At 56.3% G+C, this 19,572-nt stretch overlaps 1 protein-coding gene across 3 annotated transcripts in view; it reads right to left on the reverse strand.

The window, feature by feature from the left end:
- MAD1L1 (mitotic arrest deficient 1 like 1) overlaps positions 1-19,572 on the reverse strand; it is a 199,305-nt gene that overhangs the window by 168,831 nt on the left and 10,902 nt on the right. For all 3 annotated transcript variants that reach the window (XM_036240352.1, XM_036240353.1, XM_036240354.1), the window contains exons 5-9: positions 18,554-18,678; positions 17,341-17,422; positions 15,931-16,061; positions 15,681-15,795; positions 13,526-13,587 (exon numbers count right to left, since the gene is read on the reverse strand). In XM_036240352.1, coding sequence (XP_036096245.1) covers positions 13,526-13,587; positions 15,681-15,795; positions 15,931-16,061; positions 17,341-17,422; positions 18,554-18,678 — 515 coding nt within the window. The remainder of the gene's footprint in view (positions 1-13,525; positions 13,588-15,680; positions 15,796-15,930; positions 16,062-17,340; positions 17,423-18,553; positions 18,679-19,572) is intronic.

Genomic DNA, 19,572 nt, shown 5'->3' on the forward strand with positions numbered 1-19,572 from the left:
TGCCTGGCTCTTTACAGAAGAAGTCTGCCAGGTTACCTGTTGTCTATTGCCAAAGTCTTTGTAGCCCAAGACTCGAGGTTAGAGGACTTGGTAGCGACCCCTACTGGGCTGTTAGGACACTGCAGCCAAGCTCTATGAACGAAAAAATGCCCACACCAAAACACCAGGAGCAGCTGTCAGTGACCCTCCTCAGTTTAGTAGAAAACCAACCTAACTTTCCCATAGAAGTCAATTTTAAAAATAAGCTTTGGCTTAAAGGAGCCTGCTCTCAAACCAGAAAGCTACAGCGTACCTGTTCTAGAAGATGAGTGACATTGCATTTTGTGACTGCAATCCTAATAAAAGAAAAATACTCCCAAGACCTAACTACAGTGAACTCAAGCAATACAGAAAAAGCAGAAGACAGAACGAGCAAATGAGAAAACAGAAAACTGTGTCTAAATGTCCTCCACACAGACTTATAAATGATTCCTATCAGTTCAAAAGCAGACAAACAGCAGTGTTCTGAAAAATTATGAGGTAGAAACCGCTAGCCCCACCCCCCACCGTGGGAGGACTGTTTGGTCCCACGAAACTGAAGAGTAGTTCGCACGTAATAAAAAATTAATTGCTAATCTTCTAACTCAGCCGCCTCCGCGAACAAGAAAGTATTGTGTTGCCTCTCGGAAGTTAGATCTGCCTCTGCCGAGTAATTGCTGTCTCCCTGTACGTGGCGGAGCCTTCCCCACTGAAGAACACGACCAAGAGCCTGCAGAAGGTGCTCAGCCCCGAGCAAAGGCAGGGAGGTCAGCCCCCAGCAGGCTGGCAGGCCCTCCTTGCCAAAGTTCAGCTGGGAGCCATCAGGTCTTAAAGAGCTGCCATCAGCTGATGGGCTTCATGCCCGCGTACGTGCCTAGTGCTGCTGAGGCTAAACGGATGGGCAGCGCCCCAACAGAAGACTGCGAGTGCCAGCAGCAGGCTGATCCGCTCACAAAGATGCAGGGCCCAGCTGCATGGCACCATTTGGCTGGCCAGATGGATGGAGCTCATGGAGGGCAGAGCCCACCGTGTGCCGAGATCAGCCAAGCAACCCAACAAGGGCGCCACAAACTCACTGGATGACCTTGGCCAGTGAGCCCCTCTCAGAGTCTCTGGCCCCTCCTCTGCCAAGTGGAGGTGACTCCCTGCTTCATCCAGAGCTGGGAGGAGGGTGAGTGAGAAGCCGGCACGAATGGGCTGTGCAAGCTCCAGAGCAGTTCTCCAGGCGCCCGCAGCCTGGACGGAGCTGTCCTGTCGGCCAGCTGAAGGCCTCTCCTGAGCCGGCACTGTCCTTAACAAACAAGCTCTGCAACCTCTTGTCAGCCACCACTGTCCAGAGCACAGCAAACGTCTGGCCATCTGCTCACATCATTATTCAGATCCAGCAAAAACACAACCAAGGCTGGTCTCCAACAAAGTTACGTGCTCCCACCAAATGCCTCAGCAGCACCTCCCACCTCCTGAGCACAACACGGCCACGCTGGGTTGTCACTGTGAGACTGCCCGTCCACGAGCTGTGAGACGAGGCAGACGGCCCATCCTCAAATAAATGTGCAAAGAATAAATACCTGAATGATGTTTCCCCAAATCACAGTTCTATCGACAGATGATTGGGGTCAGGAGGGAACAAGCATTCGCCTAAAGAGGAAACAGAAGGACCGACTGGAAGAGCCAGGCCTTGAACACAGACACCTTCACAAGTCTGAAGGCCTCAAGGCAGGGCAAGTCACCACCTCCATCCACTCTGATCATCCCTACAGCTTAACTAACACTCCTGACCTTTTGCTCACGGGCACTGGCCCAAACCTGACGGGGCACCTTCATCTGGTGGGGAACACACCCTCCTCTGTGCTACCAGGCCAAGAAACCTGCAGCCAGTAGCACAGTGCACAGACCTAGCAGGCACAGCCCAGCCAAGGCCCACTGCCCTGTCTCAGTGAAGTCAGGGAGGAGAGAGCCCACAAACTGTGGGTATGCCCCACCTGTCACCTGCAGCATTAAGTCTAAACTCCTCAGCATGACCCAAAACATGTCAGGCTCTGACCCCTGCCACTCTTCCACCCTGCCACCCGCCCCATCACTCTGGCCAGAACCATCCAGAACGACATGACAGCTCTCAGCACACCGAGTCCCTTCGCACAAGCCACTTTCCCTGCTGGAACATGTTCCCGGCCTCAGGTCAAGAACCACCTGTTCCTGGAGCCATGCCCACACACCTGTGCACTGGCTCTACTGGCCCTGACAGTGCTCGAGAACAGTCCTGCTAGCCGAGCCCTGCATCCGGAGAGGGCTGACAGACAGAAACCACATTTACATTGGAGCTGGGAGGGCCTGCAGGGGGAGCACTCACGCCCTACCACTCATGGGCAATTACCCCAAACAGGAAGAGAGGAATCTTCCATCCTCAACAGGAAGATGTTTCTACTCTTCTGCTACAGCAGAAAGGAGGATCTTCTCCTCGCCTAGCAACCACTCAGCCAATGAAAAGCCACTACACTTCCAATGCCCAGTTTCCTCCAATGGGTTCTCTGTTTACAACTGCCACTCTGCACTCCCCCTGTACTCTATCACAGAACATTCCTCTCCTTTGTCTTCTGGACTTGCATGGCGGAATGGACTTGCACCATTAAAACCAAATGTCCCAAACTGCAATAATTTGTTGTTCCTGAATACACCCATTTTGCTGGAGAAATAGCTGGCTCTTCATTTGGGTAAAGTCGACAATCCCAGCACCCCGTACAGTGCCTGACATGTTGTAAATGCTCAGGAAATGTTCACATAGGAACAAAAGAAAAATCAATAGGAGGCAGGCATGAGGCAAGGGGAAGAAGACGGGCTGTCAGTCCCCCTGCTACTCTGAAGAAACCCCAGCCTCCATCCCGTTCCACTCTGGTCTCTTCTGGCAGGAAAGGTCCTCCGTGAGATGAAGCCAGCTACCAGCTGCCACACACAGTAATAAGCACTTGGGAAGTGCCGGCCCCCCCACCCCTTCAGAGACTAGCATCAAACGTTAATCTCTACTACCATCTATTTCAAAAAGTCCTTTCTGACTAAGCTAAACAGCTGCCCAAGTGCTCAGACACCTTGCTTGGCATACCTCCCAGATCACTGAGGACAAAGCCTGAAGAGCAAAGGGTTTTGTTTCCTGCATCTCGTTCAGTTAGGTCCAGTCCCACTCATCCCAGGGCCTTGGGCTGGCAGTGGGCTTTTCCCGTGCTGCACAGTCGTGTCTCACAAGCTTCCAGCAGGATCCTTTCGGGCTTGGAGGCCCTCAAGCATAGAAAGGACTCTACTCCCTCCCAAGGCAAGGGGGCACTGAGGCAAAGAGAGGGTCTGTGCTGGACCATTCTGCACCTCCCTGGAGGATGCCATGTGTCCGTCAGAAACCCCTGCCGCCCCCTCAGGTGGCTGTGATGATCGCCTCCTGCTGGTGAAGCTGACCAGGCTGTCCCGAGGCCTCGCAGACACATGTACACACACACACACGCGCCAGTCCCTCGGAAGTCCTCATCTGAAAGAGAACCCTCAGAGCTGCATGCTAAGAGCTGAGGTCAGAACTTTCAAGATCACCAGAGGAAACTGACTCCAGACGTCCGCTAGAAACACAGAACCCATTAGGGCTCCATCACCTCCTTCTCAAGTTTCAAAGCCTCAGTCTTCAGGGGTGTCACCTCACAGCCCCCACCCCACGCACAGGTTCAGTACCCTCCTCCTGAGTGTGGCCCACCCTGACCCTTCTGGCACCTCTCCCTTCACAGACAGAGGTGAGTGACAGAACAGGCAGGAAGGTTTCTGTCCAGACTAAACACAGGTAGACCCAAAGAAAATCAACATGCCATCTCCCAGAAAGTGCGGGGCCCGATATGTGTCCCAAAGCGGACTGTGTCATTGCCAGTAAGCCACTTCAACAATTTCAGTGGAGACAAACCTCCCTGCATGGCCCCCAGGGCCCCTTGGGCTGATGGGTCCTCCCTTGGCTGTCCTCCCTGTCTCTTGGCTGCCCCAGTGGCCTCGATCCTGTCCTGTGGTCCTCATCCTCCTCTCTCACCCCACAGGCCTACAGCAGAAACTGCCCCTCTTCACCATTCACGTGCCCTTCAGAATCCAGCCCAAGATGCTGTACTCCAAAAAGCCCACCCTGCTGCGCCCCACTGCACCCCTTCCCCTCGGCGAGGCCCCTTTGAGAGCTCTCAAGCACAGGACACCTCTCTCTAGCCTGGCTGCCCCTTCACACTTCTGTGTGACGCTTTTAAGAGCGTGTACAGCCCTGGCCAGTTTGGCTCAGCGGTTAGAGAGTCGGCCTGCGGTCCGGAGAGACCCGGGTTCGGTTCCCGCTAAGGGCACGTACTTCGGTTGCAGTTTGTCCCCGGCCCTGGTTGGGTCGTGTGGGTGGCAGCCACTTGATGTGTCCCTTCACATCGATGTTTCTCTCTCTCTCTCCCTTCCTCTCTCTCCCTCCCACTCTATCTGTACAAAAAATGGAAAAATATCCTCGGGTGAGGATAAAAAAAAAAAAAAAAAAAAAAGAGCGTGTACATCCGCCCTGGCCGGTTTGGCTCAGTGGTTGGAGCATTGGCCTGCGGTCTGGAGAGACCCGAGTTCGGTTCCCGCTAAGGGCACGTACTTCGGTTGCAGTTTGTCCCCGGCCCTGGCTGGTCGTGCGGGTGGCAGCCACTCGATGTGTCCCTTTCACGTCGATGTTTCTCTCTCTCTCTCTCTCTCTCTCTCTTTCTCTCTCTCTCCCTCTCTCCCACTCCCACTCTATCTGTACAAAAATTGGAAAAATGTCCTCGGGTGAGGATAAGAGCGTGTACATCCCACGAGGGCAAAGGCTCCCTGCATACCTGGCAGCACAAACCCACTGCAGCCATGGGCCGAGGCCGGCCAGCACCGATGCCAACTTGCAGCTGAGCTGGGTGCGGGGCGGGGCTGCAGCTGGAGGAGCGGCAGAAAGAGCTCCGCTGTGCCTGTGCTCTGATTCCCACGGGACACAACAGTGTGGATGACGCTCGGGCCTGTCACAGCAGCCAAGCCACCGCTCACCCACACAGATGCACAGACAGAGCAGTCAGGACACCCTCCCTCGCCCGTCCGCTCGCTCCCCAGCATTTCCAAGAAGCCCCTGCACAGCACCGTAGAGGCTCTCAAGACAAGCCCTGCTCCCAAGTCCCAAGTCTTCAGATGGAAGAGATCCAAGGAAGAAACCACACAGCTTCCAAGGCGGAGGAACCGAGACTGGGCCACCAGGGAAGCTGCTGTCTAAGGGACAACGGTGAAGCGTGGGAGAGCTGCTTTGTTGTTGGCCTCCTGCGGGTGTAAAGAACTGGAAACTGTTCAGAAGCCCCAGGCTCTGCCGCCACACCCCTGGGGAGAGGACATTCACGGCTCTGGGGCAGCAGGGGTCCCTGCGGTGGAAGGCCCTCTCCAGACCCCAGCGTCTATGAGGACAGCTGCAGGTGCATGAATGAGTGACTAAATGAACGAACGGAAAAGCATGTGGCTGAGCGCACCGAGGCATCCGCATGCAAGGCCAGAAGAAAGGGCCAGGCTCGCCAGCGCCCAGAGTGAAACTCTCTCCTCTGCTTCCCTCCCCTCCACGTCTAAAGAAACCAGCCAAGCTCAAGTGAAAGGGACCGAGACGCTTGACAGCTCACCCACCTTTCCAAGCACCAACAGCACTTCTTGTATTGATCACCCCAATACCTGGGTAATTAGAAATCGCCAACACAGTAGCTAGAGTAATAAAAGTGTCCAGGCTGGTCAATAAGACCCTTCCTAGGAGGAAATTATGCAGCCCTTCACTGTCCTCCTAATTGGCTCACACATCAGGGGACACTCATCCCGAGACTTACCATCTGGCCAGCCTACAGACGTTTCTGGAGATGTCCAGGTCAGGACCTGTCAGTTCCCACTCTCACTCCAGGTGACAGTCAGAAGTCTGGGGGTGGGCGATCGGCAAGCTCCGGGGCCGGCCTTCCAGTGCCCTGCTTGGCACCCTCTGCAGCCCTGGAGCCATCACACTGCACTCACACTGACAGGTGGACTCTGCCCTCCCGGCCTGACTGAGACCAGGCGGACCCAGGCACAGGGGCACCCCGCCACAAGCCAGCCAGCTCCTCTGTGAAGTCGGCAGCACCCCTGGAGAGGGGCTCAGCACGCGTACGCCCCAGTATGAACTGCTAAGTATGCTTTTCAAAGCCCTGCCCACTCCAGGTGACTGAGCCTCTGCCCTAAGCTGGTGACAACGCTCACACACAATGATAGAAATGGAAGAAAGACGTTTCTGGGGCCAATTTAGCACTATCTATCAATTTCAAAGACATGTACCTTCCAGGTGAAAATTCCACTCCCGAGACTGCAGCCAGCCCACCCAGCGCTGTGTGCTGAAAGCCCCTGGACCACCGCCACGCCCCCGCGGGGCTGGGGCAGCCGAGCTCCTCCACACGGGAAGGCTGTTCGCCAGCACCCTCAGCACAGCTCCGGTGCAACTGCCCAAGGACTGTCGGAACCGAAGCGGGGACACGGGTGCAGAGCGGTACCACAGAATGAGCACCACCTGAAGGGGCACAGAGAAGCTCGTAGGTGCACCCACATTCTAGAAAGATACACAAGAACTCACCAGGCATTGCCTAAAAAGTGGGGAACCCTTTTTTTACCATGGGCCATATGGATATTTATCACATCATTCGTGGGCCATACAAAATTATCAACTTAAAATTAGCCTGCTCTATTGGGTGAGGCTCATTGGGTGAGGCTGTGGTGTGGTACTGATTTTGTGGGTCTGGGTGTTCCCCAGCCCTGGGCCCTGGAAGGATGGACAGGGGTGAGAGCGGTCTCACCTGGCTGCCATCCTCTGGGGGCAGCCTACCGTCCCATTCTCTGAGAAGGGCACCCTGGACATGACTGAGCATGTGACAGGCCAGAGGCCAGGACACAGGGCCTGCTGGGTGAGGCAAGGTGGGGAGGGCTGAGCAGCACCCACTTCCTGCTCCCCTGCAGGGCTGTCCGCGTGCACTTGCTTCCCGCTGTCCTCAGCAACCACGTGAGAGGACGGCCCTTCCGCAGCCACACCCGGCACCCACAGCACCAGCCCACCCCAAGGTCCAGGCGAAGTGGCACACAGAGCCTGCACTGGTCTCAGCTGCCATGGACCTTCGACACACTCGGGATAGGTTCCTTCCCAGAATGAAGGCTCTGAAAGGCACCCCATCCACTCCCAACTCGCCTTCCTCCCGTCACAACTCATCACCACAGCCACAGCCCATGCTCACAGCCCGGCTGGACGAAGGGCAACATGAGCCAAGGTACAAACACCTGTGTAGCCGCCACCACCACGGAGTCGCAGGCGACCTCCAGCACCCATGAGGGTTCTCCTGTCCCACTCACCCCCAAACTAAGACCTGAAAAGACACACACCTGCTTTCTCTCACTACAGGTCAGTTCTGCTGTTTTTATTTCCGGTAACGGCATCACATGGTGTGAACTCAATGTGCTGGGCTTCTCTCAGAGCAATGCACCCGCCTTTTTCTGCAACAGCAGCCGCCCACCCCTTTACTGTGGAGTGGATTCCCTGTGGCTGTGTCACGGTCCGTGTGGCACTCACCTGCTGACGGGCATTTCCACATGCCCGTGTCCTAGCGACTGCGACCAGGGCCCTGTGAGCACACAGACAAATCTCCGTGCGGTCCCGACTTCAGTTCTCGTGGGCAAAGGCCTAGGAGTGGACCGGCGGGGTCACTTCAGGAAAGCAGAGTTCCCAAAGTGGCTGTGCACCCCGACTCGTCCCAGCCCTGGAGGCGTGCAGGCGGCTCCACAGCGCCCACGGTCACTGAGCTGTTTTCCCATGGTCAGTGGCGGTCCCTGGGACCTTAATGTGTGCTCTCTAATGATAATGTGCCAGTACCTTTCCAGTCCTTATTGCCATTCAAATACTTTCTTCTGTAAATGTATTTGTTCAGAGTCTCTTGCTCATGTTTTAGAATTGGCCTACCTTCTTACTGATCTGAAGAACCCTCTGTATCTTCAGGACATAAGTCCTCAGTCACACGTGCACTGCAAATGTTTTCTCCTGGCCCACACTCCTTTCTTTTTCTGAAGTATTTAGAGAGGAAAGGTATTTAATTTTGATGACGTCGAACTTACCCATTTTTCCACTTATGGTTCATGTATCGGGCCCTAGGAACCTTGCCAAGCACACGCCTCCAGAGGCTCGGTTTTCCCATTGAGGTCTGCGCCCCGCTGAGCAAGCTCTGGGCAGAGGACAGGGCCTGCGTCTGCGCATCAGGCTCCCCACTGTTCCAGCCCCGTCTGTTGCAGACTTTCCCCTGAATTATCTTGTCACCTTTGAGGGGCATCCATGGATTCAACACTCGTGGGCTGTTCCTGAACGTCCATTGCGTCCCACTGATTACAGGTCTCCGCTAACCCGTCACCACGTGGTTCTGATTAAAGCAGTTCATGGTGTCTTAGAAACAGCCATCGTAAGCTCTGCAATTTGTCTTTCTCAAAATGTTATAGTCATTTGAGGTCCTTTTCATTTCTATAGAAATTTTAGAGTCACTTTGTCAATTTCTACCAAAAAAGCCTGCGGGGACTTCCATAGGGACCGCACTGAGTGTCAGCCAGCTCTGGCGCCCTGATAGCGCAGCGGCCTCCAGCCCCCGGCACAGCATCCTCCTCCACGCACCGTCACTGGGCTTCCACGGGGGCCGCACTGAGTGTCGGTCAGCTCCGGCCTGACAGCGCAGTGCCCTCCAGCCCCCGGCACAGCATCCTCCTCCACGCACCGTCACTGGGCTTCCACGGGGGCCGCACTGAGTGTCGGTCAGCTCCGGCCTGACAGCGCAGTGCCCTCCAGCCCCCGGCACAGCATCCTCCTCCACACACCGTGTCACTGGGCTACCTTTCATGTCTCTCTGAAACCTTGCCATTTCCAGTTACAGATCTCATACATTTTTGTTCATTTATTGCCAAGGATTTCGTGTTTTTGATGCCATTGTAAATGGTATGTACTTCCAAGTGTTCACTGCCAGAATGCAGAAATTAAACCAATTTATGTATATTTTCCTTGGGTCCTGTGAACCTAATCAACTCACTTAGTTCTAGTGGCGTTTTCCTGATTCTTCGGGATTTTCTGCATAAACAACTTCATCATCTCCAAGGACAAGTATATCTCTGCCTTTCCAGTCTGCATCCTTTCTTTCTTTTCTCACCGCATGGTGTGGGCTCGGACCTCCGACGCTGCACGGCAGGCGTGAGCATGCAGAGGCCTCTCTCGCCTTGTGCAGGGCAACGCTGTGGTCCCCACTCCATCTCATGCTCAAGTTCTACAAATGCTTCTTCTACATCTATTGAGATGACCGTGTTGTCCTCTTTATTCTACTAAAATAGCAGTTGCATTAATTCATTTTCTGAGGATAAGCACCCTGTACTCCTGGGATGAACTCACTGTCCCTCCATTTGTCCTATCAGCTCTCTCAGTTATTCCTTTTCCCAGTGCCCCCCGGCAGCCTGCCTAGGCGAACACAGATGTAATGAGGTGCCTCCTGGTGCCCACCACCATGCAGTACTTCCAGATCTTCCCCAACAGACCACACTGCTCAGGGGCACGCCAAGCACCTCACAGTTGTCCACACCTTTGCCCCCTCCACACTGCTGCCAGTCCCTCAGGCCCCTACAAAGCCCTGGACAAGGACATCCACACCAAGCTCGCCTGCCCTCCTCCCCAGTGTCCCACCGGAGCATACAGGCCATGCCTGGCATTCCCGCACACCACAACACTCCAACTGTGAGGCCCAACCTGCCTCAGATGCACGTGACCGTGTGCTGGGACAGGTGTCAGGTATCACCAGCTTCTCTGGCAGATGAGGGGACTTGTCTGAAGGGGCTTCCCTACAGCTTTTAAGTGGTTACTCACCAGCCAGCTCACCCAGCCCACCCCACCCCACCCCCAGTATCTCTGGGATCCTTGAAATGTAAGAAATGCCAAATTGAATAGAGAGTGATCACTGTCCTGCCTTCCTGAGCCCATTTTTTTATGGACTCTTTGGGGGTTTGGGTCTCTCTGGGTGTTAGAACTAACCTCTGTTGCTACCTGTGAGGTCACAGAGCCCCCACAGAGAGGCTGCAGTCCCACCCACAGAGGCGCACCCACACAGAGAATACTTAGTCTGAACACGCGTTCACAGACCCCGAGGGTTTAAGGATAGGGGAATGGCTGGTCAAGAACAGAGCAGGTGGCCATGGCCGGGTAGTTCAGGCATTGATTGAGCAGCAGCCCATGCACCAACAGGCTACAGGTGCGATTCCTGGTCAGGGCACGTACCCAGTTGTGGATTCAATCCTGGGTTGAGGTGTATGTGGGAGGCAACTGATTAATGTTTTTTTTTTCTCTCTCTCTCCCCCCCTTCCTCTCTCTAAAACCATTTAAAAAAAAAAGAGAGAGAGAGAACAGAGTAGGTGGGACAGTCAACAGTGGCCAGTTGGCCACCCAAAGGTAAGCAGGAACTGTCAGCCCACAGACCACCCCAATCCCGCGCAACCAGACCTGGCTTTGACAAGGAAGTCCCACGGGGGACTGGCAGTGGGCCAGGAGGAGCGCCAGGCCTAAACCCAGAAATCCAGGCAGACCACAGTGCAGCTCCAGGGACAGGGCCCTCCAGGGACCAGGCAGCTTCCGAAGTCACTGGGAGACAGGCTCACCAAAGAGGGGTGCCACCTAGTGGTGACAGCACTCAGAAACCCACGGAGGTACTGGACACAGGCCAGAGCCTGGAGCCATGACATGCCCCAAACGAGTGGTCTCAGTCCCAAAATTATGGCAATGCCTTCGCCTAAAGGCTGAACAGACTCCAGCCCTCCAAACCCGCTTCCAAGGCCTCTCCCAGACCTCGACCTACTGCCAGCAGAGTGGCTGACCCGCGCCAGGGCAGCGGGTCCCTGAGCTGGCACACAAAGTCCAGCGTCTACACACCCACACACAGACAAGCGTTTTCACGAGGAGAAGTCTGACTTCCTCAGGCTCTCAGACCCATGACCGGTTGAGAAACCAGTGTCCTAGGAAAGCCCTTCCGTCACAGCTGTGGAAGCAGAGGATGAGAGACCAACCATGCATGGGCCAGAGAGGTGTCTGCCCACCTCCACAGGTCTGAGAGTCAGCCCACTGCCGTCCCTGCTGCACCGAGCCCGCAAGGGGACCAAGGGCATCTAGCCTCCACCCAGTCCTGGTAGATCCCACCTCCCATCACCCAGACAGCATCGCCCTCAGAATATACACCTCCTGGAACAGTGCCCATATCCCCCTAATAACCCTCCTGCAGGGACCCCAATGTTTCCCTGTGTCCTGTGTCCCTCTGTCCATGTCCCACCTCCATACCTGATGGGATTAAATAAGAGCTCCCTGTTCTGGCATCTCTAACACATACCCCAAAAGTAGCAAAAATAAGGTAGCCTGTCCTTCCTCATACTTAGTATTCAAGGTCACCCCAAAACTCAAGTGCAGTGTGTGGACAGGCTGGCTATCCTATTTGCCCAGGAGTCTACATTTGCGCCAAACTCCCCAAGTGATTCTGGTGACGACCACACTCACAGCACAGGCCTGAGGCCCATCACCTGTCAGACACACACACCCACTTCAGCAGAGCACGAGTTGCCAGAGGTAACGATCCACCCCAAATGCCCTCATGGGGACAGGAAAGGGGAAGAACAGAAGCTGGAGTCCCAGACGTGGCACAGACACCACCAACACAGAGCACCTGGAAGAAAACCTGCCCTCCTGGGGCAACGAGGCCACCTGCCTCCCCAGAAGGCGGCCTGCATTCCAGAAGGCTCTGAGGCGTGGTCATGTCCAACTCCATGAGCACTGTGAGCGAAGCCTGCGTACCCTTCCAGCTGACAGGCAGATGGGACCAAGGGGATCGGGTCAGGTGCAATCCCCATGCTGGCCATGGGCCTGGTGGGACCAGGCAGACAGCAGCTGTGCACCAGCCCTGCTGGCCTGCTGTGCTGAGTGCTGGGCTCACTGGGCGCCCACACTCCAGCAGGCTGGCCTGACCAGGCACACGTGGGTCTCTGGTCCCCTCCACGGGAGAGAAGTCACGGAGGTTTCTCTTCTGACGCGTCTCCCTGGGGGCAGAAGAGGAGCTTTCCAGCAAGTTAATAAGCCCAGAGAACAGGACACTCAGGCCCTGCTGGGGCCGCCCTGGCAGTCTGGTTCTGCAGGCGGAGCTGAAGGAAACAGCAGCCTTCTCTGTCCGCTGTGACTCAGAGGCAAAAGAAAAATGAAGAGGCTTTCAAGTGATGGACAACAGTCAACACTGCCAGCGGGAAGCTGCAGGCCCCAGAACCAGCAGTCCCACGGTGAAATTAGAGGCAGCCCTTCAGGAAGGCTCTCGGTCCGGCCCAGTCTTCAGAAAAGACAACTAAGAGACTGAGGCCTCAAAATCACACACGCAGCTGAAACAAGAGAAGGCTCTTTAAACACCACAGGCCCATGCCCTAGGCTCCAAGGACTAATCCAGAATGATCAACCTCCTACCCCACCCCCGACTGGAGCAACCAGACAAAGACAAAGCTGCTGCAGCAGGCAGTCTGCAGAGTGCCGGGGCCCAGGGGCAGCAGCAGTGGGGCAGCGCCGGAGAGAGAAGGGCAGTGCCCCCTGATGGACAGGCGGGGTAAAGACGCCCGGCCTGCCCAGGCTACCCATCCAAGCACAGGAGGGCCAGCTCAGCCCCTCAGCTCTGCACCCAGGAAGACCGTCCAACAGCCCCAGCCACTGCCCGACTCTGCATCCTGCCCCACACACTGGCATTAAGTCAACACAGACAAGCAAGGAGGCTGCTGCAGAGGCCTGACTAGGACAACAACCCTCTGCTGCAGCCTTTTCCTTTTTTATCCCTAAAAATTCAGTCCACTGCACTCGTCACAGTGCTTGACGAGAATGTCTTCCCCCAGAAACAATTACTTCCTCAGCACGCACAAGAGAAAGCCCTTTACCACAGCCCAGCACTGCAGCGATCCAACAGCTGCCACCACTCGGCTAGGGACACACAGACTTGCTGTCCAGCATGAACCGTTTACTGCGGGCTCTCCAAATCCCCCGCTGGTGAGCTCGACGAAGCACCGCAGTGCTCAGGTGGGGGCCAGGAAGCAAGAGTGAATAGAGTGTAGCATGTGGGGACAGGTTGCCACGGGGCACACTTCATACCGTGGCCTGCTAGTGACCAGTCTTGATCAGCTAAGCCACCTGGGGCAGGAAGAGCTGGGCCAAAAACCCCCCGTTCTCCTTTGGCCAGCACACCCCTGGTGCCCAGCCCTACCCCTGCCTCCCTTTCCAAATGAGAATGTGATGAAGACTTGGGCAGAGAGAGGCACAGACTTCCTGAGCTGCCTGTGGAAGAAGCTCCCAGCAGCTGCTGCCGGAGGGGTAGGGGAGGCAGAGCCCATTCTGCCAAAGGTGCTAACTTCGCGGAGAGAAGAGAGACACCAAGGCACCAGCCCCTCCACCTACCTAATGCTCAAGCCCGTGGTCTGGTCCAGTCTCTCCCAGCTCTCCAGCTTCATCAGCAGCCTCTGCAAAGACACGGAAGGTAGAACACAGAGCATCGTGCCCATCAACTCCTGTGCAAAGACTCACAGCTCTCCTGCTGTCCTTCTTCACCCCATTCACCACCTGCTGTCTCCCCCCCAACGAGCGCCCATCCATCCCCATACCAGATACCATCACATGAAACTGACAGAGGTGCTGATGGTGAAGCCTCCCGGTCCTTGAGGAGCCTGCCCACACCTCTGAGCTAGAACCAGAGACGCTTCCAGTGGGCTCCAAGCAGGAGGTCACTCCCCAGTGCTGAAGCCACGCTGCATGCTCAGCGCCTCCTTGGCCCTGGCCCCACACGTTCTGAGAGCCCAGGTTAAACAGCCTGCTGGGTGGTCCTGCAGTCTGGCCCAAATGACCTGCTGCCTCTCACTCCCATCTTCCAGGCGCTCTCAGGACACCCAGCCACAGGGCAGACGAACGAAGCCCTAGAACCAAGCTCCTCCCACCTGACACAGCGGACCAGGCCCCATGGCCCCATGGCAGGAGGGAGCCAGCCCTGAAAACAGGAGGTAGTGACAGTACCCACCCCTGCCCTGCCTAGCACGGCCCACAGGCTGGCTTGCCTTTGTATCTCACACACCTTCCACACACTGACCCACCCCTCAGGAAACCCTTGAGTCTCACTGCCCCTAGAATATAACCAGTGTGAGGGCAGACTCCAGGCCTCTGGCCTTCTCACTCCATCGCCTGGAGCAAGCGCTGTTCTGAATGCATTCATTCAATCAGGCGAGTATCTCCCGAGCCCCGACAAGTGCCGAGCATGGCTTGGTCAGACTTTCATCACTATAGCCAACGCTGCTATTCATCATACAGGTGAAGAGAGGTTAAGTAACTTGCCGAGGATCTCAGCCAGCAAGCATCCAGGGCAGGATTTTAAAGTAGGCAGTGTGGTTCTAGAGCCAAAATCTTAATCAAGTTCAAAATAAACTTTGTCCAGAGAAGAAGCTGCTCAGCTCCAGAGCTGTCTTTTCAGGCTAAGTGCCTACAAAGGACAGCATCTGAGAAAGGGGCTCTGCTCGTGCCCCATGATGCCCCAGGCTGGCCGTGGACCCCTCATGGGCTAAGGTCACTGTCCAGCCATAGAGGGCTCAAGGACCCAACAGGACTCAGCAGTCTGGGAACCCTGGAAAGGAGAGCACGCTGTGCCATTCTTACCAGACTCTGGAAATGAGTGGGGAGCAGTGACTGTTTGTGCCAGACAAACCAGAGAGGCGAGCAAACACCTGCAGAACAGAAAGACCCCAGGCCAAGAGCCAGACGGCCTAAGTTTTGGTCCAAACGCATGAGCCCTGGGCAAGACAGAGAGCTTTCCGGAACCTCAGTCTCATCTGCCCAGAAGAAAACTGACATCCTACGACCATCTCCATGTTGTCCCACAAGCGCTACCCGTGACCCCAGCAGCGAGCACAGGGAGAACAGTGAGCACGGGCGCCCCACAGTCCGAGAGGGAACGACGTCTCTTCCAGTCTCACTGTTCCTTCAGACAGCATCTGTATCAGTTCTCCTGCTGCTCCTAGGTGGCTCAGAGCAGCACAGGTTCACTGCCTCCGCGCACTGTAGTTTGCAAGTCTGACCATCCGGGCCTCACTGAGCCAGTCAAGGGGGGCAGGCAGGGCTGCGCTCCCTCCAGAGGCTCTGAGGGAAGAGTCCCTCTCTCCCCCTTCCCAGCTCTAGAAGTGCCCGGAGTCCTTGGCTCAGGGCCCTTTCTCCATCTTCAGTGCTGCCAGCAGCAGCAGGTGAGACCCTGCTGACAATCGCTCCGACCTCCTACACCCTCTTGTACGTGTCAGATAACCTGTGATCACACTGGCCTACTGGATAACCCAGGGGCGTCAACCTGCCCCAGGCCAGCTGAGCAGCACCCTTAGTGCTCCTCTGCCACCCAGTAACAAGCCCACAGTCCTGGTGATCAGGACATGGCCATCTTGGGGCCAGTGCTCTGACCGCCACCCCAGCATGACAGCTTCCTGAGCTGAGAGGAGCAGCTGGAACGCAGAGCTGAGACATCCAGAGTCCTCCGGACAGTCGGGGCTGCCCGCAGGAATCGCTCACCAGCTCAGGCCCTTACCTCCTTCTCTAGCTCCAGGTCAACCAAATGTTCCTGCATCTTCTCTTGACGACTCAGCTTCCGCTGCAGCCCCTCCATTTCTTCCCTGAGCAGCCCGTTGGTCTCCTGCATCTCCCTGAGAGGACCAGAAATAGTCACTCAAACAGCCACATATCCTGAGGACTAGTCCAGGAGCCCAGGAGCACTGGGCTGCACCCTGGCACACCCAAGAACTAACCCATGGAGCCCCCACCGTCTGTGCCCGCCTCACCGCAGGTAGGCGTTCTCCTCCTTCAGCTGTTTCAGCTCCCGCTCCATCTTGGGCAACCGCACCAGCTCAGACTTCATGTTCTTCACAATCACAGAATCCTGCTCCTGCAGGAACAGCTTCTGCTCCAAATCCTGATTGAGACCAGGGACAGAGAGGAGAAAGTCACAGACACCACACCGCCCCAGGTCTGCAGCAACCTCTGTGGCCCCGGTCCCCTTCTCTGGAAAGCCTGGCCTGCCTGCACAGGTGTGCCTCTGCTGGCCTACAGTGTGGCACAGGCTAGTGTTATGCGCTGTGCTGCGCTGCGCTGCCTTTGGGAGCAAAAACCTAAGACAGGTCTGACCCAAGGACACTCAGCAAAGCTCCCTGAACAAGCAGACCAGTGAAACGGCCCACGCCTCTGTGTGAGGTCTGCTCTGCTGCTCTAGCACACATGTAACGCGAGTCTTTTCCACTCGAAGCCTTTCTTCACCACAGCCAGTCCCCTCGGGACACAATGGAGACAGCTGGCATCCATCAGTGGCAAGTCACAGAACAGGCCAAGAGTATGAGAGCAGGACCAACTCAGTCAGTCATTCAGCAAACACTAACGTGACCGGGGCCACCTCTGGACCAGGTAACGAGTCAGACGGTGGTGCCAGGGTGACGCAGAAAACAGATGAGGTCTTTGTAAGGAAGAGCCTAGTCTGGGGCAAAGGCAGGCATCAGGCAGTACAGGCAAGTAGACCCTGAGAAGTGGGCCAAGGGCTGCAGACAGGAGGATGAGGGCCAGGAAAGGTCCTGGGGAAACATGTAGTGCTGAGGGCAGGGCAGGAAGGCTGGGGAGGAGGGACAGTTAAGCACAGCAGCCACAGAGAACATCCTGTGAAAGACCAGAGGTGAGAGGGAGCAGGGAGTCTAGGAACTGACAGGGTGGGCACAGCTGGAGAGGGAAGCAGGCAGGACAGGGCAGGGAGACAGATCATGAGGCAGGGCAGAGTGTGGATGTCACTCTCAAAGCGGGCAGCCGTCCCAGAGCCCTGCATCACTGTCTCCCTGGCAGGGCCCCCCCCCTCAGTGCAGCAGCACAGCCTGAACGTCAGAGTCCCATCACGCACTAGCGGGACAACCTCTCCAAGCTGACTTATCACCTTCACAGCTCACACTACCTGCGCTGTCGCGTATTCACTTTCCTCTTTGTGTGTGTGTTGTTGGTCTTCGTCCTGGGAGTAGAACATGTCTCCTGTTCAGTGTGGCATCCCTAGCAGCTAGCACAAGCCTAGCACACAAGAAGTGAACAGTGCAGGCACAGTGGGTACAGACTGCAACTGACACACCCAGCTCAGAAACACCTACCGGCAGAAGAAGGACTGACACCAACACTGTGACGCCTACTACACACAGGCTGGGGACTGGCACTGAGCAACTCACCTTGATCCTCTGCTCCTGGTCTGCCCTTGCTTCTTGGCTGGCCTGGAGTTCCTGAATCTTCTGAGTCGCTTCCTGCCATTTTCTATTAAGAGAAAAGTGGATCACATGCAAAATGTGGTGTGTGGTGAGGCCAACTAATCCCCCCTTATCCTAAAGCTCTCCAGCGCAGACACATGCACACAAATACACATGTACACGTATACTGCCACACAAACCCTTCGAGGACAGCCCTAGAACCCCGGACTCTAGCCCCTGCCAGTGCCTCTGGGGCCTTCTCCTCATGAGGACGGGGTGGGTGGGTGAGCCCAGACCACCTGCCAGATCCTCTCCAGCTGCACCACCCCAGTTCCCCAGCCTCACGTCTGCTCAGACTGCAGCTCTGGCTGCCGGCCCGGGTACAGCCACGAGGACCCACTCCTGACTGACCCGACTCCACCAAGTGGCCAGACTCTCCCTAGACATCTGCTGAGACAAGGGCAAGGTCTTCAGGAAAGTGTTCAATCTCTGACCTTGCCTCATGAGCTCTTTCACTCCCCATGCCTCTGCTCAGAATGCTGGCTTCCGGGAGTGTCCTTACCACCCACCTCCCATTGGCCGCACGTGTCCACCATGGCCTTTTTTTTTTTTTTTTAATCCTCACCCGAGGATATTTTCCTGTTTATCTTCAGATAGTGGGGAAGGAGAGAAGAAGGAAGAGAGAGAGAGAAACATCGATGTGAGAGAGACACATCGACTGGTTGCCTCCTGCATGACCCCAACCAGGGCTGAAGACAAACCGCAACCGAGGTGCGTGCCCTTGGCAGGAATCGAACCTGGGACTCTTTGGTCCGTGGGCCAATGCTCTAACCACTGAACCAAACCAGCCAGGGCCACCTTGGCCTTTAGAACCGAGCTCCAATGCATCATCTCTGAATGGCTGCTCCCGCTCTTGTTCTCAGGACTTTTAAAGTGACACTGCTCTGATACTTACGGTCCTGGCCTCAGGGTCTGTCCCCAAGAGCCTATAGGTGGGAGGACAGCACCGGAAGGACATCTGTAGAGCTTCTGGGCTTCAGCACACACAACATCCGTGGAAGCAGGGTGCGCACACCGCAGAGAGCACAGGACAAGCCTGTGTCTCCCTGTTTGTGGTCTTCCACACGGTTAACCACAGGACATCCAACTCAGCACATGCCCCACAGGCTGTAGGTGGGCAGGCTCCACATTTACTCACCTGTGCTGCAGGTCCAGCTGCTCCTGCAGCTCTTGCTTCTCGGACTCCAGGCCTTTCACCTGCATCTCCTGGTTCATTACACTCCACTGCAGTTCTGAGAGCCTGCCCTTTAACTCGCTGATGGTCTAAAAGCAGAGCGGGACAGACAGCCATCCACTGAGGCCGCTGGAGGTGAAGCACGTGGGCCTCCCACACAGAAGGACAAACACCCTCACGAGAGGCTGTGCCTCCCCCCACTCCCGAGGGCAGGGACAAAGCCACCTGCTCCTTCAGAGAACATGACCGGACACCACCCCCAACCCAGCCCAGGGCACCAGCCCAAGCCCACCTATGTCTCCCATGAGCTAACAGGGGAGGCTGAGTCATGGTGACAACGGCCTCGGGAGCAAGAACTGCTGCCAGCTAAGACCCTTGTCTCACACCCCGTGACAGCCCTGCCCATGAAGTGTCAGCACCCCCACATCCTGTCACCCCGTGGGGTATGTGACACTAGTCTGAGTCCCTGGCACACTCTGTACAGCCTTCCCTCCACACCCTGCTCCCGCCTCTCAGCCTGGAATTCCTTCCCCAACCCCACCCCATGCTGCCACTCCAGCTGTGCTAGAGATGCCCCTGTAAGCTACAGCCAGGCGCCCCCCAAGAAGCCGGACACAGAGATGGAGGCCATCATCACGACGACGCCCTGGAAGCCACACAGAATGGAGAGGAGCTGCCAGAGCGCTGTGGGGACCAAGGCTCCCGGGCAGGAAGTGGCCGAAAGAAAGCTGAAGCCTGGGAGGTGAGCCGAGCACAGCCTGGTCCACCGCAAGCACCTGGGCACACTGCGCCCCAGGCAGCCTCCTGGCCACGGCACTGCCCTGTGGCTGCCCTGGGGGAGAGCATGCTGGTTGCCCCACGGGAAAGGCCAGCCCCCTCAGAACAATACGGAGATCAACACGTGCAAAAGCTGCCAGATGGCCCCTGGGAGCCAGACCTCCACCTGAGGGTCCTACAAACAGGGCGAGAAAACAGACTGACAG

This window comes from Molossus molossus, unplaced genomic scaffold, assembly GCF_014108415.1.
Source record: "Molossus molossus isolate mMolMol1 unplaced genomic scaffold, mMolMol1.p scaffold_m16_p_4, whole genome shotgun sequence".
Classification (NCBI taxonomy): domain Eukaryota; kingdom Metazoa; phylum Chordata; class Mammalia; order Chiroptera; family Molossidae; genus Molossus; species Molossus molossus.